General features: G+C 44.6%; 2 protein-coding genes and 1 pseudogene across 7 annotated transcripts in view; 2 read left to right on the forward strand and 1 right to left on the reverse strand.

Annotated features, from left to right (window-relative positions):
• The window catches only part of GNAZ (G protein subunit alpha z), a 42709-nt gene extending 33333 nt beyond the window's left edge, over positions 1 to 9376 (forward strand). Inside the window, 3 exon segments of the mRNA XM_079149731.1 lie at positions 2836 to 3103; positions 3106 to 3137; positions 3139 to 9376. Of these exon segments, the coding sequence (XP_079005857.1) occupies positions 2836 to 3103; positions 3106 to 3137; positions 3139 to 3180 (342 nt within the window). The 3' untranslated portion in view covers positions 3181 to 9376.
• Positions 1 to 24626, reverse strand: part of RSPH14 (radial spoke head 14 homolog) — a 239423-nt gene that overhangs the window by 213942 nt on the left and 855 nt on the right. Inside the window, exons 1-4 of one of the 5 annotated variants that reach the window (XM_079149734.1) lie at positions 19638 to 19839; positions 18425 to 18669; positions 17501 to 17603; positions 13459 to 13577 (exon numbers count right to left, since the gene is read on the reverse strand). In XM_079149734.1, the coding sequence (XP_079005860.1) occupies positions 13459 to 13577; positions 17501 to 17603; positions 18425 to 18623 (421 nt within the window). In that variant the 5' untranslated portion in view covers positions 18624 to 18669; positions 19638 to 19839. Of the gene's footprint in view, positions 1 to 13458; positions 13578 to 17500; positions 17604 to 18424; positions 18670 to 19637; positions 19840 to 24626 lie in introns of those variants that run through there. The other 4 variants (XM_079149735.1, XM_079149736.1, XM_079149732.1 and 1 more) reach the window with 4 other exon arrangements.
• Positions 20987 to 23354, forward strand: LOC306668737 (alpha-1,3-mannosyl-glycoprotein 4-beta-N-acetylglucosaminyltransferase A-like; annotated as a pseudogene). Its single transcript has one exon. The product of its transcript is annotated as an alpha-1,3-mannosyl-glycoprotein 4-beta-N-acetylglucosaminyltransferase A-like (transcript).

Below are 24626 nucleotides of genomic sequence, written 5' to 3' on the forward strand. Positions count from 1 at the left end.
TCACATCCACCTCCCCATGGTACACTGCCCATACTCAGGACTCAACCAACTATCAGTGAGGGTTGAATGAAGGCAGCTAGCTTAGGATCTACCCCCACTCTAAAGTTCCATGTCTCTCTGAACCCACAAGTTACACACAAGGGTCAGAATCTCCATAAGATCTCCTGAATCCCACTAGGCAGAACTCAGGGAATGGGATGAGAGGGCCAGGCATCTATAAAAATAGAGGTTTTGTATTCTTTGAGGGCCATTGCTTCCTCAGGAGTCTGTCATGAGGGCCATTGTGGTTCCCCATGGTTGTCCTAAGGAATAGAGAAGAAACAGGGAACCTGAGCCCCCCAAATACCAGCAAAGCAAAACGAACCTGGGGTGTGAAAATGGACTTCAGAAGAGAGCGTCCTGAGTTTCTGGGAAGCCTATTGCCTTTACAAGGCTACCACAGAAATCAAAACTCCAGTGAGCACGTGTAAAAGATGCCACATAATGGAGAAAGGGCCCTACTTCCTCTACTCTCTACTGGCCTGTGAGATAAGTGTCTGAGTTTCTTTGATCTTCGTCAGGAACTGGATGCTCAGAATCATTCAGGGTTCCCAAAGAGAAACATCATCACAGAAAGGGTTCAGGTCACTTGGGTGAAGGGGCTTTTGGTGTTTATGTTTTACACAACAAAAAGTGTGGCTAAGATAGCCTAGGGGATGGGATTGCCCATCTGATCTGTTAACCCCTCCCATTGCCACTCCAACTTGCTCCATGTGGGACTCGGCACCTGAGCTCTTCCCATTCACATTTGCCCCACAGAGAACCAACCTGCCGAGCCCTCCCCAAGTGATGGCCAGCATTCATGCACTATTGTAGCATGCTGAGGTATGCTCCTGCCCCTCTTTTTGGCTACATTCTTCTTTCTGCCCAAGAACTGCTGGGCTGAGCTGGATGCAGAATCTACCCCAGCTGTCACCCCAGGTGATCCAGCAGGATTCAGAGAGCCCGAGCCAGGCCCTTACCCCACTCTATGCTTGCCCATCCACTCTTGAATGCCATGTCCATACCCTGCTAATGGCCAGACTATCCCCTTCACAAGCTGGGGGGAAGCCCCCTGGCCCACCTCTAAATGGAGCCTGATATTCCTGCCTAGACCCTCTGTTCCCTCAGCACCAGGGCTCACAGTTCTGGGACCCTATCACCTGGCATGTGGACCTGTCAGCCCATGGATTCAGAACACGTTCAGCAAGCTTCTGTTCAATGAACCAATGCATATGTGCTAATGACCTTATCTGATGCAGTATTTGGGGTCAGAAACATGACCTCCAATTATAACATTCCTGTGAGAAGTGACAGCTCTGTTTTCACATCATCTTTACAGTGTAGCTTCCAGGAGTCTATTAGAGCTAATTACTCTCCCAGTAGAATGTGACATTCCTAGACCAACACTGATCTCACCTTTGGGAACATCATATCAGTTCAACTGTGGAGGTGCTTACTCCCCAGAGCACTGCTGGAATTGGGACCCTGCCTCTTTATTCTCTCTGCAGTAAGGTCAATTCCACCCGCACCTAGACCTGAGGCTGCTCACTTTTTCAATATGTTATTCCGATATCATTCTAAAGAAGCAACAAGATTGGATTTGGAAAACATGGTCTCCCAGATGGACACAGAAAGCAGGGTGTCTGTGAGGCTTCCTCCTGGCTACCCCTGGGGTGACCTCCCTTGGATCTTGACCTTCAAGAGCAACACACCTGGAGATCCTGACCAAGGGACATGGAATGCATTTCCTGCCTCTCTAGCCTTCAGTTTCTTCCTCTGTACAATGGAATTAAAAAAGTGTAAGGGATGAACAATTATTTTATGTCCAGCTATAGTTGTTACTTATTGTTATACTGCAGTCATTGGTGATATTGATGCTTCATGTGTACTATTAATGCCAACTACAGTTGCTATGGGTGAATACCATTGTCAATGGTGAATAAAATCTGGTCAGAAAAGGCCTTTAATCCAAAGCCTTAGATCTTAACTAAACAGGTCCCAGACTTGTCTGGACTCTTAGCTGGTTCATTTTATCTTAAAATGAGGATAGCTTTTACCGGCAGTAATTCCAAATAGCAGTTCTTGGTAGTTATTCCTTTTAGAAGTGAGAATTATCAGTATTGTAGTGGATTGGGGAGTTACACAAAAGCATTATAATCCTTGAAGTTCAGAGTTATTATTCCATGTCCTTAGAAAGTGGAGAGGTAAAGAGGGGTGGAGAATGGGGCCATGTTCTATGATTTGGTCACTGCTCTATCCTAGATGCTGTCCTGCTCTCTACATGTTCCAAGCCCACCTGCTTAGTTCAGGCCACCAGGCGATAGGATCAGAATCCCGCCCTCAGTGTACAGCAGGGTCAGAAGTATGTAGCAGTGTATAAAAAACCAGGGCAGGTGGGGAGAGGAGAGTGTTGCAGGGCAGGCATTTCATTCCTAGTTCAGAATTCTTTGGTTACAGGAGTATAGGCTGCCCCTTCACACATATCATGTGGCAGGATCAATATTTCAAAGGACTGCACAAAATCCAGACTTAAGGGAGACATGATCTAATAGTAGCTCATGTAGAAGACTTGAGCTTTCATGTGTGGATGTAGGGCAAGTGAGGGACAGGCATCAGAACACTATGGATTCAGAGGGTGGGAGGAAGCTGACCTGAGAGAGGAAGGACTCTACAACAAAAAGGATGGTGCTCTCTTGGGGACCAGAATTGGGCTGGCAGGCCCTGCTAGGGGGGGCTCTCTCCTGACGGACTGAGGGTCTAGAGTCTATGCTTGCTGTGTGCCCTAATGCCAACACTTTCCTTCCCCCAACCCAGAGTCGAATGGCAGAGAGCCTGCGCCTTTTTGACTCCATCTGCAACAACAACTGGTTCATCAACACCTCACTTATCCTCTTCCTGAACAAGAAGGACCTGCTGTCGGAGAAGATCCGGCGCATCCCGCTCACCATCTGCTTCCCTGAATACAAGGGCCAGAACACGTATGAGGAGGCCGCCGTCTATATCCAACGGCAGTTCGAGGACCTGAACCGCAACAAGGAGACCAAGGAAATCTACTCCCACTTCACCTGTGCCACTGACACCAGTACATCCAGTTTGTCTTTGATGCAGTGACAGATTGTCATTATACAGAACAATCTTAAGTACATTGGCCTTTGCTGAGGAGCCAGGCCTAGCCTGCTTGCCTGTGGTAAAACCCATGGGGTATCACACCCCTACTCGTGCTAGAGAGGCCCAACCCAGGGGCAGAAAATGGGGGGCCTGAAGAATGTCCCCCCACCCCCCTCAGCTGCCACCTCCTTGGCCCCACATTTCTGCAAACATAAATATATATGGATAGATTTCTAGGTAGTTAGACACGTGTGCACATGCGCGCGTGCACACACACACACACACACACACACACACACACACACGCATACCTGGAGATGGCAAAGTTCTCCAGAGCACTGAGGTCTCATCAAGATTTGAGGAGCTGCTGTCACAAGTTCATTATAGACCATCCTGTCCCTTCACTCTGCCTTCCTGAGCTGGCCCCACTCTGCACGGAGGTCTGCAACCAACAGCTGGGGAAAGACAGCGGGGCTGTGATCAGGTCACACCAACTGTGTCCCTGTTGCCTAGAGGAAGGCCAGCTCATCACCTGAGTTCTCGACTGAGGACCTTGCCAATGACAAGGAGTGAGGACCAGAGCAGGGACTGTAGGCCATCCTGCTGGCCACACCCTACACACAGCTGCTCTAAACCCCATTTGTCCTGGACCTGGGACCTGAGGAGCCAGGTGTCCAGCACTAACCAGACCTTCAGCCATTCATGGCTCTTTTTAAAACAGCTTCAAAATATGCAGCAAAAATCAACACAATAAAACAAGTGGCACGATTTACTTCAAATTAGACCAGCTGGGATTCCAGTTTTTCTTCTACTGGTCTGATGTTTTATAAATTGAAACCTGTTTTGTTTTTTTTTTTTTTTTTTTTCTCTGACATACCTTTTTTTCCCCCTTTGGCCAAATCTCGTGGTGTTTCGCAGGAAAACAAAAAATATACAGAAAATTTCAGATGCAGTTGAGTATTCTTTTTTAAATGCAGATTTTCAAAACATATTTTTTTTCAGGTGATCCTTTTTGTGTCTGGCTTGCTAAGTGTAAAAGTTGTTACCCGGGCGACTCTGTCCCTCTGCTCCAAAGGATTCTGGGGCGAATAGTCCTGCAAGGCTAGTGCAGGACACGTTGTACATAAGCCTCTGCAGCGTCTTCTTGTTATTGGTGCAGTTTTCTGCTTTGTTTTTATTTAAGAAAAATAAATGTGATGTATTTAAAGAAGGTTCTTCACCTAGGAGCGAATGAACAATAGCTAAATGTCTTGGTATTTAAAGCATAAATTATCTGTGGCTTTGCTGAGTGAAGGAAGGAGAGGCAAGAGATGGTGTTCCCCCCTAACCCCCGGTCCCTGCATGCTCCAAGCCTGAGACAGGCTGGGAGCTGCAATGACTCCTGTGAAGGCACAGCCAGTGTTGTGGCCTGAGGGAGGCCCTGCTGGGACCGTGCACTCTGGGCCTTCCTGTCCCAGGGCCCATGGGCACTGGCCTTGAAAGGACCTTGGCCAAGGACCATGTATAAATAAGAACCCCTGCTGCTGAGAGGGGAGGCACCTCCAGAGGCCTTGCCAAATCTCCTTCTCTCTCACCCTTTGTTCAGTTACCCATGCGTCCAAGGTCAGCGTGCAGAATCACAGCCAAGGACTTGAAGAAATGTACAGAGGGAAAGAGAGGAACTGGTGACCATATGAAAGTCAAAGATTGTCTACTTGAAGAAAATAAAATATCCTGAATGGAGCCGGGTCTTGTCCCAGTGTGCTGTGTGCATGGCTAAATTTGGTGCTGTCTCAGGCAGCTTGGGACACCTTCCACACTGAATTTTCTTCCTCCTCTGCTCCCACATCTCCACACAATTAGATAAATACCCATCAGTGGTGCTGAGAATTGAACCCAGCTGGGCAAGTACTGTAACACTGAGCCACACCCCCAACCCCAGGTAAAATCATTTTAAAATTAATGTCAGGAATAACCTTGAGAGGAAAGAAGTTGCGAGAGAGGGGAGACCTGTCAGGCCCCTGTGGACTGAAGATATGGAAGTCTGGGGGAAACCTCCTGTTGCCCTCAGGACCCTGCCCAACACTAGTCTAGGTTGCACCATTACCCAGACTCCTCACCCTACAGATACCTCTGCTGAGGTCTGAATCATCCTCCCAGGGCAGTTAGGAAAAAGTTCATTCTCCCATAATAGTGTAGGGCAAAACCCTCTGGGGTGCTAGGGAGGAGAGGTACACTGGGACTCAGTGCTTGCTGACCAGCTTGTGTGGTTAGAGTCATCTTGGGGTGATGGGAAAGCACTGATTAGAAATCAAGATGTGTCACCAAGTACCTTCAAGTGGGACACAAAGCCAGGCTTCTTATAACTTATTTTATTTACACTCCACCTCTTCAGGTTGCCAGTGGTGATCCATTTTATATATGAGGAGAAGTGCCTAACCAAGGTGAAGGTTGAGAAGCAATCAACCAGGGATTTCCCCAGGCCAAGTAGATGTCCTGCTCCATGGGAGGAGCAGAGGTGTACCAATGCCTTCCAAAGGTCTTGGGTCTTTGCCCTGTCCTGTACCTGGATGGGCCAGGAAACCACAGAGTGCATATAGCCACCCCGAAGCCTCCTCCTCGAAGCAGAACCTTAAGCAAAGCCCTGAGTTGGGGGCAGCAGATGACTTTATACACATACACATGCGTACACGCTCATGCACACAAATACACACACACACATGCAGATACACCACTCAAACCTGGCTCTGACTACCCCATTCCCACTGGATCCAGTGTGGGGATTCCCTTTGCACCTCCCCACATCACCAAACAGCAAGAACCCAAAGGAGCTTTTGTTTAAGAAGAAATAACATGTGACTTAAAACGGTTAACACTTGTTTTGTGCTTTTTAATGCTAACTGTGAAAAAGAGCAGTTATTTCACCATGAGCATCTTTAACCTAAAAACACATAACTGATGTGCATAAGGATCAGAGGAGGCCTTCCCCAGTAAAGATCTTCCTCCTGGTTCCCAAAGCCCAGTCAGCACAAGATTTTCCATGATTCCCCACAGGCTGCAGAGGAACCCCAGACTCCCAGACCCCCATGTTGGGCCTTGCAGCTGGGTTCCCTAGATCTATCCTCCACTGCAGCTCATCTGTACTTGTTCTTCCCCCTTGAGACCCCCTCTTGCTCTTGCTGATCCCTCTGCTCTACATGCCCTTTCCCAACCTCACAGTCCAGGATCCACCCAACCCTCTGGATCCAGTTCAAAGCCACCCCAGCATCACTGGTATTCCTCCCTCCCTCCCCACCTTCTACTTCCTAGAGCACTCCAGGCAAGGTAGGAAGAGGTGTTTGCAAATTCCACTGGACAGTTAAATTCCACTGGACCATCTGATGCACCATCTTTCTCCCAAGTTAGGAGGATCCAGGAGAAACCAATAAGGCAAATATCCACAGAAAGCCTTGCAGGGGAGGGCAGGGTGAGGGTGGCTTAAGGGGAGGAACTGGGGTCAACCAGCTATCCTGCCCTCTGCTGGTGATTATGTCTAGCCCATCTTACTACATACAACCCCAGCCTTCTCTCCCAGGACACACTAACATGCAGCTCCCTCCCCCTGAGAGATTGCCATCCTCCCCTATAGTTCGTATGGTCACCAGGTGGGACAGTGGGGCAATGACAGTGGTCACAGTAATCCTAGCTCCCACTGGTGACTGCTCACTATGCACCACACTCCTGGGAAGTCAGGATTATTGGTTCTGATTTATAGAAGAGGAAGCAGAGACACTGAAAGGGGACAACTTCCCACCATTAATGTGTGACAAGTGATGCAGTGAGACCTAGGACCCACGTGGCTATGTAGCATCTGTCCACACTCCCCAGAGCTCCACAGCAGACCTGCCAAGCGCTGGACAATGCCAGCCATCCAGGACAAATAAGCATAGGAGTATGGGCCCAGCTGGCAGAGGGGCAAGTACCAGAGAAGGATGCACTGCACCATGAGGAGGAGGGGGCCACACTGAGGCTGGATAACACCTTGGACACATTCGTCTCACTGAAATGAGCCTGGCAGGGGTCCTCGATGCTGAGGCAGGTCCCAAACCAGGTGCCAGCTAATGTAGCCCAGTGGTGCCCAGGGGAGGATCTGACCGCTGTAGTAATTCCGTTTGTAACAGGTTGTCTCAAACCACTTGGGAATATTATGAAACCCTCAAGGAAAAGGCCGCCTTACTCAAGAGAGATGGTGAAGATAGGGTCTAGGACCCTTGCCAGGCTTGCCAGGGCCAGGTGAAGGGGAGGGAAGAAGGGAGGAGGCATCTAGCAGGCACAGCAAAGTGGGAACCAAGCAAGCTGAGTATCCCTGTTGGTGGACATTATCCCCACTGAGACTTGGGAGATGAGGAACTGCTCACCAAAGACTGTCAGGCCAAGGATGTGCCTGGAGCCCTGGTGCGCCCTTTCCTGAGGGCAGGCAAGGAAAGAAAGGCCTGCCCTTCTGAGGCAGCTCCTTCTCCCTCTGCCCTGTGGTGTCAGGACAGGGAGGAATAGGGTCTGCTCTGGGCCACTTCCCAGGCAAGGTGTCTGGGCTGCTGCTGAGGAGAGACAAGGGTTCCCTGCCTGCGGCTGAGGCACATTCCTGAAGAGAAAGCATACCTACTTTGCTCCTCCAGCAGTCCAGCCTAAAGAAGCAGCCTACTCCCAGGACTTCAGTTCCTCATGGACATAGCCACTGCCAGTTTTCCCTCTAGCCACTATGACTCCAAGGATGCTCCTGCCCCTCAAAACAGCTGGGAACAAAACTAATCCAGACATCTCCTCATCTGTGCCCTGCCTCTCCTAAGTCCAGCCTTGCTCCCTTCTGGAGCTAGGAAGACAGTTTCCTTAGGTGGGGACCCCTCCTATAGAGAACTAGTGCTCTCCTCTGCATTAGGAAGGGTGCCTACCTTCATTCCCAGGGTCTGACCCAAACCAGGCTGCACATACTGGGATCAGGGACACAGCAGGTCCACCACATTGCCACAAAAGTGGAACCAGCATCTCAGAGCTTGGCACAAGGAGGGGGTGACAGGAGAAAAGTGCTAGGGCCAGACTCACAGGTTTGCCTGGTCAGTCAGTACCCCTGGGACTGGTAGTGGGAAACTTCCAAGGGGCCCTGGGGCTGTCAAGCTGTACACCCAAAATCTAGTTAGAAAATAATCCTTAATTTCAGCATCGGAACTCTCTCCTGCAGAATGCCTGACCGCAAAATGAGAACTGTTTTCTCAAGGAGTTAGCAGGAGCAGGGATGGGATGGGAAGCTAGTGGGTGAAAACAGAAGAATCCTTGATGGTCACTCAGATCTGATGGGAAACCTGGGCTGGCAGCCTCTACATGGCATTTGCCTGTACTATCCTGGTCTCTCCCCTCCTAACACAGCACTATCTTGGGGCATAAAGAGGCAGGTCTGAAAGGAATGGACCAGGGCCCTGTGAGAAGAGTCTTCAGTCCTAGGGTGCCATCTGCTGGTTACTCTTGGAAATCACATAGCAAATCAGACCATGGTGCAGATTTGGAGGGAAGACCTTAGAAACATTCTCCCATAGAAACCCCAACTTACAGGGAGGAAACTGAAGGCACAGTCACAGGAACAAGGCAAAGGTTCAACATATGTTTATTGAAAGAATAAATAAGTGGATGAGTAAATTATAGCCAGAAAACAATAAATGATCCTTTAAAATATGACATAAAACCTGCTGAACAGTATTTATTGACTGCTAATCATAAACCAGGTACTCTGTCAGGTGTCAAGGGTGCCATGATTTTTTTTAATGCCTTCCTTCCAGTTCGGCTATAGCTAGGAAATCCATAGTAATGACCATAGCATATGCTAAGAGCATGCTGAGTTCTGTGTTCAGATTATTCACCTAGACCATACAGGTGACAAAACTCAAGCTTCCATGGACTACACTATTGCCCAAGGTCACACACGCTGATAAGAATAAAGCCATCGCAGAAATAGAAGCCCATGCCCTACCTAAATCCCCACCTACAAGCCCATCGAGGTTACCACTTGGGGCCACAGCCACACTGGCCAATCCAGAAGCCATAGTTCTCAAAAGATCCCCCAGGATGGATGTCCAGTTGTACCTGTCACACTGCCTGCCTTTCTCCATCCATCTGTTCAGCCATCCTCCCAGTCCCAGTCCCACCAGGGTGTCCCAGGTATCCCTTCTGGGCCCTTCACAGATGATGAGCAGCACCCAGTAAACCTATGACAAAGGGTCAAGGTTTGGTTTGGCTTGGTTTTAGTTTGATTTTGGTTTTTTTAGGTATCAGGGATTGAACCCAGGGGCACTCTACATCCCCAGACCTTGTTATTTTTGTTTTGAGACAGGGTCTTTCTAAGCTGCCAAGGTTGGCCTTGAACTTGTGATCCTCCTGCCTCAGCCTCCTGGTTTCAGGCATGCACCATCATCCAGAACCCAGATATCCACAGTTTTTGGCATTCCGGCAGTGTTAGATTGGCAAGCACTAAAAACAGACAGATAAAACTCCTTTTCGGGTATCTTCACAGACTAAATGCGAAAAGCAAAACTTAACGTTTCAGCAGAAGATATGGCAGAATATCTTCAAAGTTCAGGGTAAAGGATTCTCTTATTCAGCACACAATCCCCCCCCCCCCCAAAAAAAAAGTACAAAGGAATAGACTGATGAAACTCATTACATTATTCAAATGAAAACTGGAGTCAATGATTCACCAAGTAGTGAGAAGTCATACAAACATCCTGGGAAATGATATTTGCCAAGTAGGCAACCAACAATGGCTTGAAATCTGAGATAAACAAAGAACACTTCCTCGAATCAATAAGAAATAGAAAAAGAACTCTGAGTGTCCTGGATCCCTAGAGGCTCTGGGCAGAAAATTGCCAGAGGGGGTACCAGGCAGAAGGAGTATTCCTTCTTACCCGTCACAAAGATCAGCAAAGCAGCACAACAATGAAACATCAGAGCTACCCATCAGAGCTGACAAGGATGTGTCATCGCCCTCCTCAGAAGAGGCCCTGGAGGGATTCTCCCTTGGGTATAGCAGGAAAACCAGAGCAGGATCTCTCATTGTTCATTCCTTCTGCAGCACAGGAGATGAAACAACCAACATAGAAACATCATGGCATAATTTCATTCTTCTTTATGGCTGAGTATGATATATCAAACTATACTGTCATGTATATCTAAAAAGAACAAATTAAAAAAATCATGATACAGTCAAATGCTGTGAAAACATGCAGCAGTGGGAAGAAATGAAATAGAGCCCATGATATGACATGGATAATCTCAATATTTATCCAAGCTACTTAAAAATACTTTTTAAAAAGCAGTGTTTTAAAAGTTATTTAAGTAGCATAGGGATATATATAAAAAAAAATCTGTTAAAGTTTTAAGATACGCAAAGTCAAATTTATATATATGTGTATATATATAAAATTTATATTTGTGGTAAAATATAAAGATATATTGGGGATACAGTCACAAAATTATTGGTGTTCAAGGGAGGATAGGAAGAAGGGTAGGAAAAGGTTCACAGGGCACTTGGATTTTATATATGACTTTTCAAACAAATATGAAATATGATAAAATGTTACAATTTGGCAAAGCTGGATGATGGTACTCAATGTTCGTTATTATTATCTCAGTTTCTCTGAATTTTTTAAATAGGTGACACTAATTTTAAGAGCCTTGGATGAGAGCAAAGGCCCTTCTCCCTACACACTAAGAATGAGGGGACCAGGTCCTGTCTCACTCCTTGAGTTTTAGTGTGGAGAGCACAGGGCACTCATACTGGACCTCCATGAAGACACCAGATATCTCAAGGCTCTCCACCCCAGGTACATGTGAGAAACAGCCAAGGTACATTTAAGAAATAAATGTGTGTGGGCTAGAGATGTAGCTCAGTGGTAGAGTGCTTGCCTGACATGTGGGAGGCCCTGGGTTCAATCCCCATTACCACATAGAAAAATAAAAACAAATGTGTACAGAGGTGATCCCCAGAGATAACTGATCTTGGTGGCATGATAAAGGACAAGGGATATAGTTGTCTATTTTTTAAGTTAAGCATTAGTTTTGGGGGGTTTGTTTGTTTGTTTGTTTTAGTTATAGATGGACATGATACCTTTATTTTATTTATTTTTTTTTATATGGTGCTGAGGACTGAATCTAGTGCCTCCACATGGTAGGCAAGCACTCTACCAATGAGCAACAATACCAGCCCCTATAGTGGTCTTTTTTTTTTTAAACACCACCAGAGGTTCTGTTGTCTAGCCTAACATGCTCTCCAACATCCAGCCCAGTTCAGCTGAAGGAAGATGTGCCTCAGAAACCAGGCAGCAATCCCAGGCCCTCATGGGCAGTGCTCTGCGGGGCCTGTCTTTCTGCACCTGATTTCACAGTCATGTGTCTCTGGGCCTTAATTCAGGGAGGTCTTACAGTCCCTGAATGCTTATATTTCTTCCATCCTGCAGAGTGCTGGACTGTACACTTAGCCAGTGTTTTCTCACCTTTATCTAACTTTGTCCTCACTTTATATTTGAGTAAATAACTAGTGGAAAAGAGGGGAAGGGCAAAGGGAAACCAGATTCATCTGACTTCTGTACTACAACATTGATTTGTCTACCTTTACCTAAGGTACCACTTCAAGGCCTACTATCCCACCTCTTGGAATGAGCACCTCATTTAAAAATGCTCATTGTAGTCATGCAACCAGGTAGATGTCAGCCTGACACAAGTATCAACCCTCTGGCTGTGGTTGACATGTGACTGTTACCCTAGACTCCCCATCTAATTAACAGAAGCAGTCACCTGAAGGGTACCGCAGGCCAGGGTTGGAAGGGCCCACAGTGAGTGTGTATAGCATTGCCTTTGGGGTAGGCCTTCTTTATTACTAACAATCTATTGTGACATTTCACAAAAGAGAACATTTAAAGGGCCTCTCCAGTCAGGAATGGTAGCCTATACCTATGATCCCAGCTACTCAGGTCGCTGAGAGGCAGGAGGATTTCTTGAGCCTAGAAGTTTAGGCCCAGGCGGGGCAACATAGTGAGACCCCTATCTCAGAAAGAAAAATAAATAAATAAATAAACAAACTTCCTTTAATCACCAAGGAAATATATAGTAATATAAAAATGAGATACTATTCACACACACACACACACACACATCAAACTAGCTAAAATAAAAAGACCAAATGTTGGTTAGGATGTAGAGTACCTGGAACTCTCATATACTGCTGATAGGAGTGGAAATTGGAGCAACTATTTTAGAAAATCCTTTAGCAATACCATCTAAAGCTGAACATGAATTTATCCTTTGCCAGCCTTTCTACTCCTAGTATGTCTCAAAATAAATGTACATATGTGCCCACCAAAAGACATATATAAGAATGTTTATAACCCCTTTGTCCTTTGTTCTCGGTAGCCATAAGTAAAAACAACTCAAATGTCCCTCAGCAGCAGAATGGATAAACTGTAGTACATTCTCATAATATATATAAAAAACTCCAAGACTAAATCAACAAAAATCAGTAATATATAACATATATGAATCTCAGAAACAAATTAGCAAGTGAAAGAAGCTAAAATCAAAATATTACAATCTGTATGTTTCTATTTCCATTAAGTTTTTTAAAAGACATGAACAGGGTTAAGGGTGTAGTGCATGATTACCATGTGTAAGGACCTGTGTTCAATCCCCAGCACCGGAAAAAAAAAAATGAGCTAAGCTGTGGCCTTATAAATTAAATAAATTGTTTCCCTTTGGATGAGAAGTAGAACCCTGTATGGTGTCTATGGGAAGTCTTGGAATGGTGAAATATTCCACGTTCTTGACTTGGGTAGTTGTCAAATGGCATACTCATTTAGTACAATTTAATCAAATGTTCACATTTGTGGAGGTTTTGGGGGGGTTTTTTGTTTGTTTGTTTGTTTGTTTGTTTTTTAGGGGATAGGTGCTGGGGATTGAACCCAGGGCCTTGTACTTACTAAGTATGTACTCTATCTCTGAGCTATGACCCACTGGCCCTATATATGCTTTTGAAAAATACATGTTGTGTTTTAATAAAAAGGTAACTTTTTTGTTGTTGCTAAAAGTGTTGAGATGTGGGTCTGTTACCCAGGCTGGTCTTAAACTCATGGGTTCAGGTGTGCCTCCTACCTTGGCCTCCCAAGTAACTGGGATTATAGGCACATACCATTATGCCCAGCAAAATGGTAACTTAAAAATTTTTTTTTAAATTTGCTATGGACTGTGATCTGCAGTCTGGCATGTACATGACCTGTAGAGGAGGTCCAGGGGACATAGGAAGACCCACCAGATCTGCTTGTGGGGCAAGCCTACCTGAAGGTAGCTCGGCCAGGTGCTTGAATGCCTGGTGCAGGTTCTGCCGGCACAGTGAGTAGGGGTCATTCATCAGGAAGGACAGGGCAAGGATGACATTATTCTCTAAAAAGCCATTTCTGGGAAGAAAAAGTGGATTTAGATATAACTAATACCATGCCTGCAGAGGATCAAATAAGAGGTAAGGCCCCTGTTTGAGTCTGAATTCATGATAGGGCAGATAAAGCCTGAGGTAAACATCATATTCTGGAATCCACAGAAGCCATGAGAACAAAGCAGTAATTTGTGTGGTGATAAGAATCACATAGCTCTGCTCCTTCCTAGCCATGATTTAGACTCCAGCTCTTTGTGCCCCTATATTCTTATTTTCCTCTTCTGACCTTCAATCAATCCCAAGGTCTATAAAATGAGGATGGGTCAACAGAGGGGTGTAACCTACTTGCCTGAACTGCAGGGCTGAGCTCACTCACTGGCTCTCAGCTTCATAGGCCCACCCCCACAACCCCTTCCACTTCTGTTCCCCCAGCTGAGTTGTGAGCTTGCCAGAGGCCAGCTGCTTACCTTCAGACCTACTGGCACCTGTTATGCTTGTTTTTATAATTATGAACAATATAATTAAACATTAGGTAAACCAATTGCATGGGAAGACTTTAAATTTTCCTTATGAAAAAAGAAAAAGATGGAATGTTTTGCAAAGACTCAGAAGTGAATCTAAAAAAAAGAGGTGAGATAATTGTAAAAGATTCTAGAAGATTTTTCACACACAGCTTATTTCATCGATGTCTTTCAGTTCTTGCTCTGCTTTAATGATACCAAAGTTGCAAATCAGGTATGTGGTTAAAGCAAAAAAGTTGACAGGAAACACCATTCAGTGGATCCATGTCCTAGAAAAGGCCCAGATCCCACACAGGGATTAGCAAATGCCTTAATCTTTGTGTTGTGGGTTAAAATGAATCCTTTGAAGAAAATATACCATTTCTTGAATTCCTTGTTTTTCACCATTTCTTTAAAGCAACCAACTGATTATTGAATCCAGCTGAACCTGGAAAGAGGACTTCTGAGGTCCCATCTGTCAGGACAGAGTTCAGGGATAAATGAGAAGTCATGGATGAAGCCCGCAGCTAAGTGCCCAGAACACAGGACACATGCAACTAATTATGTTACTGTGGCATTTGTTGGACTTAACTTTATGTCATGTTTTTTGTCATTGTTGTTGTTTAGACATACATGACAGTAGAATATATTTTGACATGTTATACATATATGGAGTAACTTATTCTAATTAGTATCCTATTTTTGTGGTTGTACTTGATATGAAGTTACACTGGTCATGTATTTATGGCATGTTTTGAATTGTTCTGGAAGAAAAGATCATAGTGGGACACACAAGTTGCAGGGGCCTTCACTGACCATTGGATTCCCTTCGGTCAGTGCCCTGTGACCCACTCTGTCATTCATACTTGAAAGCCGGGTGGTGTATACCTGTAGTCCCACCTACACAGGAGTCTAAGGCCAAGGAGTTCAGGACCAACCTAGGAAACAATGAGACCCCATCTCATTTTTAAAAATAAAATAAAAAGACTGCAGTGTCTATTTCAGTGGCAAAGCATGTCCTTAACATGCATGAGGCCCTGGGTTTAATCTCCATCACCCAAAAAATAAAAATAATAATAAAGCCAATTGTGTTTGTCTGTAGAGTATGTGGCCCCCCTCACCAGCAGGCAAGCTAGAGGACCAGTCAGACCATCTAGGAAACTCTCCTATTCATGAGAATATCATGTGAATTGACTTCCCAAGGTGTCAAGATGTGAAGCCTGGGCTGCTATCTTCCATCATTACTTGTATAGCAAAAGGGCAAAAAGTTTTCAACAAGGGCAGTTCAGGGCAGTTACACAGGATTTGAATGGGCTCCAAAAGCTATTGGCTTTTGTTGTAAGATCACTGCTGAACTTAGGGGAAATTTAGAAATCATTCATATTTGCTTTTGGCCCTTTGTCTTCCTTGTCCAATGTGATATGCTAAAAGAGGCTGGGGTTTGGACTCCTAGGCCCTGGCACACAGTAGAAAGTCCTTTCTCTGGTCTCCTCCCAGCCCCACAACTTGCCTCACAATGGTGGTGTGAGGAATGGCTGAGAACACTGAATATGTTCCAGATTTTTTACTGTGTCCTCCCGTCTTGTTAATGTGGGCACAGCCAGGACTCCCTGGTGCAGGTTATCCCAGTGCCACTGAACAATTTACTATCACCTTCCCTAGGCATTTACTTCTATTTGAGCATCTCTCCTCAGCATCCATTGTCCATCTCTAAAGATTATTACCTAATGTCTATATCAGGTCCAAAAAAGAGAGGAAAAACAACAGGAAAAATGAGAGATACTTGACTCCTGTGTATCCCTAAAGTTGTTTTTGTTTATTGGTTAGTTGTTCTTATTTGGTTTGAGACAGGATCTTGCTATGTTACCCAGGCTGGGCTTGAACTTGTGGGCTCAAGTGATCCTCCCACCTCAGCACAGGCATGCACCAACACACCTGGCCCTATCTAAAGTTTTAAAGAACCATCCTGAGGTAATTTCAGATAGGCAAAATGAGACTTGGATCAAGAGATCACAGAGCAAAACAGCATGCCCCCCACTCTGATACACCATGGCCCACATCTACACCCCACTGGTCTGGCCACAGCACTGATCCACCTGCCTATTGCTAATGGTGGCACTACCTTCCCCTCTCTCTGTCTCTCCCCACACCATTATTACCTGTATAGCAAGAGGGCAAAAAGGTTTCAATAAGAGCAGTTCAGGACAGTTACGCAGGACTTGAATGGGCTCCAAAAGCTGTTGGCTTTAGTTGTAAGATCACTGCTGTACTTGGGGAAAAGTGATGGCATTCATAGCCCCAGTTAGGCCAGGGCTGCATGCAGGATCAGGTTGAAGCAGGTACCGAGAAGGATCCCAAGAGTCTGAGAGCTTGGGGAATGTCAGGACCCAGTAAGTTTGGGTTTTATGAGATACCCCCACACTCTTGACAGATTGAAGTCTCTGAATGGGTGCCTGTGTTTACACTGAAGTCCAAAGGCAGTCAGCACCTTGCCCTTTGAGCTGCCCTTCCTTATTTTCTGGACCTGTGCACACTGGGCAATAGTCTCTTTCATATAGAAGACTAGGGGTAGGGTTTGGGGATATGATTTGGGGTTCTATTTGTTTATTTGGGTACCAGGGATTGAACTCAGGGGTGTTTAACCACTGAGCCACATTCCCAGCCCTTTTATTATTTTATTTTGAGACAGGGTCTTGCTAAGTTGCTTTGAACCTCATTAAATTGCTGGGGTTGGTCTCAAACTTGCAGTCCTCCTGCCTTAGCCTCCAAAACCTCTAGGATTACAGGTGCACACTACTATGCCCAGCTGGGGTCCTGTTTTTAATACAAAGTAAAACTAGTGATCTCTGGTCACAAGATTGAACTCAATAAATATGGTAAAGCACCTCCAACCCTTCCTCCACTACCACTAACCCTTAACCAAAACGCTAGGTGAAATATGTTTTCAATGTAAAATGCAAATCTGTACACAGGAAAGGGACATTTCCGGTGCCAGAAACCAACAACCTTAGCATCCTGAGCAAGAAGTAAGGTCACCAATCCAAAACAGATCTGTGCTTTGAAGCTGGTGTTTTACCACCTGCATAGGAACAGGAATCAAAGTCAGACCCTGTAGGGACCTGGGACAGGGAAATTGGCTTCCCATAAAAAGCAAAGAAAATGCAAAATTGTTGCATATGTGGGTTCTGAATGTTCTACCTTCAAAGTGGGAAGTTCAGAGCTAGAAGCTAACATAAAAATTAGTCTGAGACAGAGGGTCCCATTAGGCCCTCACAAAGGGAACCAAAATCATCCCCACATAGAGGCTTGTTCTGGCCTAGCAGAAGTCCCACCAAAGACCAGTGCTACAGAAAAAATTTAAGAGCACTCAAGGTCATTCAGGAACATCTACCCAGGAGAGGAGTGTGTCTTCCAAGTAAGGCATTGGTTTGCAGAGACAGCTGCCCACCTGCCCACGTTATGAGTCGCCATGATATAGAGCACCTCGGTGGTCTTTATTCGAACCAGGTCATCACTATCCTTCAGCAAAGACTTCAGGCTCTCCAGGCAGCCTGTGAGGTAGAAAAATCTTTGAACATTTGCCAGTACTACAAATTAACTAACTCAGAAGTCAACATGTGAGCAAATATTGGGCAACAAGAAAGACTAGCATTTCCTCTGCTTTGGAGTGTTAGGGAATCATGTCAATTACATAGCATTTGAGAGTCACTGAAAGGGCTCACACCCAGGGACCATCTCATCTTACACTTCTCATGATTTTCCTTGTATACTTCCTACCAGTACCTTTTCTGAAAGTCTTCCATGGGGTTAAGCAAAAGACATTTGCCATTTCTTTGACCCCAGGAGAGACATGAGGTAAAATTACAACCTGTCCCAAACTAGTCATGTGACCTTGAATGGGATATATCTAAGGATGCCAGATTCAGCAAATAAAAACTCTGTACATGACTGTAATCATGTACAAGTTCTAGGCCAGCCTCAGCAAATCAGCAAAGCTCTAAGCAACTTAGTGAGTCTTGGTCTCAAAAATAAAAAAAAAAACAAAGATCTGGGGGTGTAACTCAGTGGTAGCATCCCTGGGTTCAATCCCTAGTACCAAGAAAAAAAAAAAAAGCCTGATTAATTCATTGATTAGGCAACCCCAGGCTCACACCATTTCTTTGAATCTCGGTCTTCTGGTCTATAGATTGAGAACATATCCTCTCTTATAGGAGGCCACTATAAAAACTAAGATAATTCAGGCACAAAACTTGGTATACTGCTGGCCCCAAGTGAGGCTCATTAAATAGCAACCCTTATTACTGAAGCTCCAAACAGTGTCTGAGCCATGGCAAGATCCCAGTCATGGTCACCTGGGCTGTGAAATTCTCACCTAGGTTGATGGCCTCATAGACATACTCAGGGTCATGCATGAGATCACAGAGTGCCATGAGGGCTTTCTGCCTTGTCAGCAGATCTTCTGAATTTAGCTCCTCATTCAGCTTGGGCAGGGCCCTACAACCATAGGCAATGGCAGCCTTGGTGGGGTTGATGTCAGGAGGAAGATACATGGAGATCCGGGCATGAGCCATCTTTCCACAGGCAAAGGACTTTCAAAATGAAGTTCTGCAGAGACCACTGATTAAAAGAACGCAAAAAGCTGTGTTATTACTATTGTAATTTAAAAACTACTTCTCATCTGATCATCAAAACTGTGAGGGCAGGTGGGTGGCTATATTTACTTCCATTTTACAGATGAGCAAACTGAGGCTGAGTGCAATGAAGAGATTTATCACAGTGAAGGTAAAATAACAGTCCAAACTACAAATCTCCATTTAGTGATTATCTGGTGCCAGCAACAACTAATACCTAACTCATCCCACCCCATAAAGAGAGGACTTGTATCATCCACATTTTACAAATGAGGAAATTGAGAAAGAGGCCAAGGAGCTTGTTGAAGGTCACAGAATTGGTAAAGCTAGAAGCCATTGTTCAAATCCAGGTCTAGCTCATTCACCTGTCAAGGACCCATATTCATATGTTTAGAATACACCTTAAAAAATAGAATTAAGGTTAAAGGATGAGTTATTTTTATTGCACACATAGTTTGAACAACTATTAGCAGTGTGGCTTAGTGGTTAAGGGTTGGCTGCAAACCCAGGCCATTCAGAGGTCCTTAATAAGTTATTTCCTCCACCTGTGCCTTTCTACAGCTGCAAAAAGGAAGTAATGATAGTACTTCCTTCCTGTCCTCCCAGCATTATCATATGAGATTGTGGTTATTGTTATGATTGTTATCGTATTTAATCGTATGATCAGGAATCTCCCCAGTAAAAAGTGAACCAAACTCTGATACCTGGCATCAGATGACAAGGGGGAAAGGGCCTAGCTTGGAATGACGCAATCATCTCTGATCTGGGCTCCCCTCTCAGCAAACAGTAGGCACTGGGACAGGGAACTGCCCTCCTCTGAAGGGCACGCTGGAATCCTGTCACTTATAAAAAGACGCAGGTTGGGGTGTGGGGACATAGGTCCTAGGTAGAAGGGTCTAGGTAGGTCAAGGAGCCCCCCTGTTCCCGGGCCGCTGACCCACCGCCGCCCCTCACCTGTCTTAGCTCTTCCAGTCTTCTGGCGCCCCCCGGCCTTTGGCGCGCGCCGTTTGCCAGGCAACCTGGTTGCCAGGCGACTCCAGCAGCGTATGCAGCAACCAGCTCCTACGTAAGGCACCCACCGCGCAGGCGCGAACGGCGGCACTGAGGTCCCCCACGAAGTGGGAGCAATACTACTTGACAAGTTTACTATGTGGGAACAAAAGTGACCCCCAGCTTTGTTCAAGGTACAGAACTGAAAGGAAGTGACTTTTGTATGACTTTCTGCACTGGGCACTTTCCTTTTTTTTTTTTTTTTTTTCGTACTGAAACGCTTTACCACTGAGCCCAGTCCCCCAAACCTTTTTATTTTTCTTTTGAGACAGGATCTCACTAAGTTGCTGGGGTTGCCCACCCACCCAATTTTCCATGCTTTTGGTCAGTAAAGTAAAGCCTTGAGATGATTAACATTATGCAGTTTAGGGATAAGAACCTCAGGTTCAGTAGCTTTCCCCAAGTAGCTGGGATTGCCGGTATGCACCACCATAACCGGCTCCCTCCCACAGCCTACATTGCCTATAATGCTAATGACCTCTTTGTCCTCCAGGAGGCAACAGTGTGGACACTTTCTCTAAGAACACTTCCTTCTCCCCAAATCCAAATTACTAAGATATCTCATAGCTTAATCACCCTATTGGCACACTCCCTTCCCTTGGTCTTTACTTACTTTTTTCTCCATATGCTGGGAATCAAACTTAGAGCCTGGGGTATGCCAAGGAAGTGCTCTATCACTGAATTAATCCTCTATTTATTAGCCCCTAGCCCTCTATTTCTGATTCCCTCAGAGGCATACAACTTCTCTGAGGATAGAGGTCACCTCAATTCTGTTTCCTTGCCTCCCCAGGGTCAGGCATATCCCTTGAGACTTTCAATAAGAATAGAAAAAAATGTGTGGTTAATGGATTTGAATGGAACTTTACAATCTAAAAGCACTTTCACAGAGCCAGGGACTTAGGAGGCTGAGGCAGGAGGATCACAAGTTCTAGGCCACCCTCAACAACTAAAAGAACTTAAACCATTTCATGTGCTCTTCATAAGAAACCCTTGAAGTAGATAGGTTCATTTTATAGCTAACTGCAGTGCATATAGAGCAACTCACCTAAGTTTATCCCCTAGGTCTGAGACCTTTTCAGTGAAACCTATTAACAAAAGTATGGGAATATCAGCCTCCAGTACATTAATTCTGCACTGAAAATGCCTGACTTGGATCTGTGAACCAAGGACACCATATTGTTATGCAGAAATCCGCTCCCTATTGTCCTTCAAAGGATGATGTCCTAATTGTTTTAGAAAGTACTATGGGCGGCGGCGGCGGCGGCGGCCACAGCAGCTCTGCCTGCGGCCGCGGCGGGAGCGCCGGCGCCAGCGGCAGATAGGGAGAAAACAGCCTCAGACAGGAGCCCATGAAGACCACGAAGACAATCTGAAGTAGCAGTTGTGAATGGTATTCTCGCTAGACACCTTCTGCCTGAGCATCTGAAATGAACCTCTTGCATTGATTGTTTTGATTGGCCTAGAGCCAGGAGTACTGGATTCCGTTGACTTCGGGCTAAAAAGAAAACAGTCTTGATTGTCATCACAAACATACGAACCAGTGTGATGGTGAAATGAGATGAGGCTCCGAAATGGAACTGTAGCCACTGCGTTAGCATTTATCACGTCATTCCTCACTTTATCTTGGTATACTACATGGCAAAATGGGAAAGAAAAACTAATTGCTTATCAACGAGAATTTCTTGCTTTAAAAGAACGTCTTCGAATAGCCGAGCACAGAATCTCCCAGCGCTCCTCTGAATTGAATAGCATTGTCCAACAGTTCCGCAGTGTAGGAGCTGAAACAAATGGAAGCAAGGATGCATTGAATAAGTTTTCAGGTAATACCCTAAAGCTACTAAAGGAGTTAACGAGCAAAAAATCCCTTCAAGTGCCAACTATTTATTATCATTTGCCTCATTTATTGCAAAATGAAGGTAGCCTTCAGCCTGCTGTGCAGATCGGCAGTGGAAGAACGGGAGTTTCAATAGTAATGGGGATTCCCACAGTGAAGAGAGAAGTTAAATCTTACCTCATAGAAACTCTTCATTCCCTTATTGATAATCTGTATCCTGAGGAGAAGTTGGACTGTGTTATAGTAGTCTTCATAGGAGAGATTTTCTAAAGAAATCAGTTCTGGCTTGGTGGAAGTGATATCACCCCCTGAAAGCTATTACCCTGACTTGACAAACCTAAAGGAGACATTTGGAGACTCGAAAGAAAGAGTGAGATGGAGAACAAAGCAAAACCTAGATTACTGTTTTCTCATGATGTATGCTCAGGAGAAGGGCATATATTACATTCAGCTTGAAGATGACATTATTGTCAAACAGAATTATTTTAATACTATAAAAAACTTTGCACTTCAACTTTCTTCCGAGGAATGGATGATTCTAGAATTTTCCCAGCTGGGCTTCATTGGTAAGATGTTTCAAGCGCCAGACCTTACTCTGATCGTGGAATTCATATTTATGTTCTATAAGGAGAAACCCATCGATTGGCTTCTGGACCACATTCTCTGGGTCAAAGTCTGCAACCCTGAAAAAGATGCAAAACATTGTGATAGGCAGAAGGCAAATCTGCGCATTCGCTTCCGACCCTCCCTCTTCCAGCATGTGGGTCTGCATTCGTCCCTGTCGGGAAAAATCCAGAAACTCACGGATAAAGATTACATGAAACCATTACTTCTTAAAATCCATGTCAACCCTCCTGCCGAGGTGTCTACTTCCTTGAAAGTTTACCAAGGGCACACACTGGAGAAAACGTACATGGGGGAGGATTTCTTCTGGGCCATCACCCCGATAGCTGGGGACTACATCCTCTTCAAGTTTGATAAGCCAGTCAACGTAGAAAGTTATCTCTTCCACAGCGGCAACCAGGAGCATCCGGGAGATATTCTGCTCAACACAACGGTGGAAGTTTTGCCCTTTAAGAGAGAAGGTTTGGAGATAAGCAAAGAAACCAAAGACAAACGATTAGAAGATGGCTATTTCAGAATAGGAAAGTTTGAGAATGGTGTTGCGGAGGGAATGGTGGATCCTAGCCTCAATCCCATCTCGGCCTTTCGTCTGTCAGTCATCCAGAACTCTGCTGTGTGGGCCATTCTTAATGAGATTCATATTAAAAAAATCACTAATTGATCATCTAAGAAACCAACATGTTTTCTGGTGACTCTGTTAAAGATAAGCATGTACTTTTTTTTTTTTTTTTTTTTTTTAAACTTGAACACTACCTCTTGTGAATCTACTGTAGATAAGACGATTGCTGTTTCCACTTGGAAAGCGAATCTCCCAAGGATAATTGTATTCATTTGAACTATGCTGGTCTCCAATTTTAACTTGATGCAAACATTTTACAATTATGACAGCCTGTTATTAGGACTTGTACTGTTTTGGTATTATACTAATACATCGAGTTGTACATATTGTTACATTCCTTAAATTTGAGAAAAACTAATGTTAAATACATTTTATGAAGGGGGTACTTTTGAAGTTCATTTATTTTACTATTATAGACCCTCTTTTATAGATTATCAGGGATTATATATATATAAATATAAATACACATAAAATGTTATGGAGTTAATTTATTAGAAACACTTAAGGAGTACATATTTTTGTGCAGTAAATTTTTGAATTGATACTTTTTTTGAGAACCAGTTACCTTGCTTTTTTAAGTTCTTTCTATATTTTTCTTTGGAAATGCAGACATTACAAATCAATGCCATTTTTCAAATGCACTGCCATTTAAGATTGATTATAGATGGATTTCTTAACTGAAGTACTTTTATAATCACAGCGATTCTAAACAAAATATTTTCAAAGGCATTTGTCATTCCTTAAAGCCAAGATTTTAAAGACCCAACGTCTTCTTGAGGGTTACTTCACTGTACTGTGGTATGTAGCCACGGAAAATCAATCCGACGAATCTCAGTGTGCAGGCATGAATCAGCACGGACTCGACTCGCTGTCTCCTCTGGTGTGGAAGGCGGCAAACCCTTCCTTTTTAATCTTTGTCTTTAATCCATGAGTTAGATGCATTCTCTTTTCTTGTTGATCCTTTTATATCTGCTCTCATTTGAGTTAGTGTTTTTAGGTAATGTTATTATATGGTCATAATGGATATAATTTTAAAGAAAAATAAAATCATAATATAGGTTTGTGGCAAAAAAAAAAAAAAAAAAAAAAAAAAAAAGAAAGTACTATGAAGAGCATGAGGCTGGGAGTCATAAAATCTGGGTTCTAATTCTAATTCTAACTCACTAGGTTTGAATCCTTTCAAATGTATGAGAGTCTTAGTTTCCTTGTCTGTGAAAAAAGGAGCTGAATTAAGTAGGTTCTCAAAACTGGGAGCCCAGGACCTCTCTGATATAGTTATATGGTTTTATAAAAGTGTAATGTACAAAGCTGCTCCCCCCCCCCACCTTTCCGGTGGCGCCATTTTCCCTGCCTCCCAACTACTGTCAGTCTGTGAACATCCTAGCTAGCTATTGGTTCATCAGTCAGCTTGCAAGTATCCTTCTCCATTATTGGCCCCCTGTTAGCCCTGAGCAATTCAACTGCTTTACTATAGCTACCCCGCCATCTTTTCTCATCCTCTCCTCATTTTCTCTATCCTGGCTTTCACACTCTTTCTTGCATGGGCCCTTTCTCATTCCCTTTCTTTTCCTCTCATTTTCTCTCTTGCCCTGCAGGGAGACACTGTGTTTGCTTAGTAAACTCCCTTATGTGATTTTCCATGTCCACGTGGTTTCCGTGGGATCCCTTACAAAAAGGGCTTCTGGAGACCATGTATCCCCACATAACCTCACTTCCAAACAAACTAGCCCAGGGGAGTTCAGTAACTCTAGTAAACTTTTCTTTATTTTTTCTTGTTGTACTGGGGACTGAACCCAGGGGTAATTTACCACTAAGC

The sequence above is a fragment of the Sciurus vulgaris genome, assembly GCF_902686455.1.
Source record: "Sciurus vulgaris genome assembly, chromosome: 8".
NCBI lineage: Eukaryota > Metazoa > Chordata > Mammalia > Rodentia > Sciuridae > Sciurus > Sciurus vulgaris.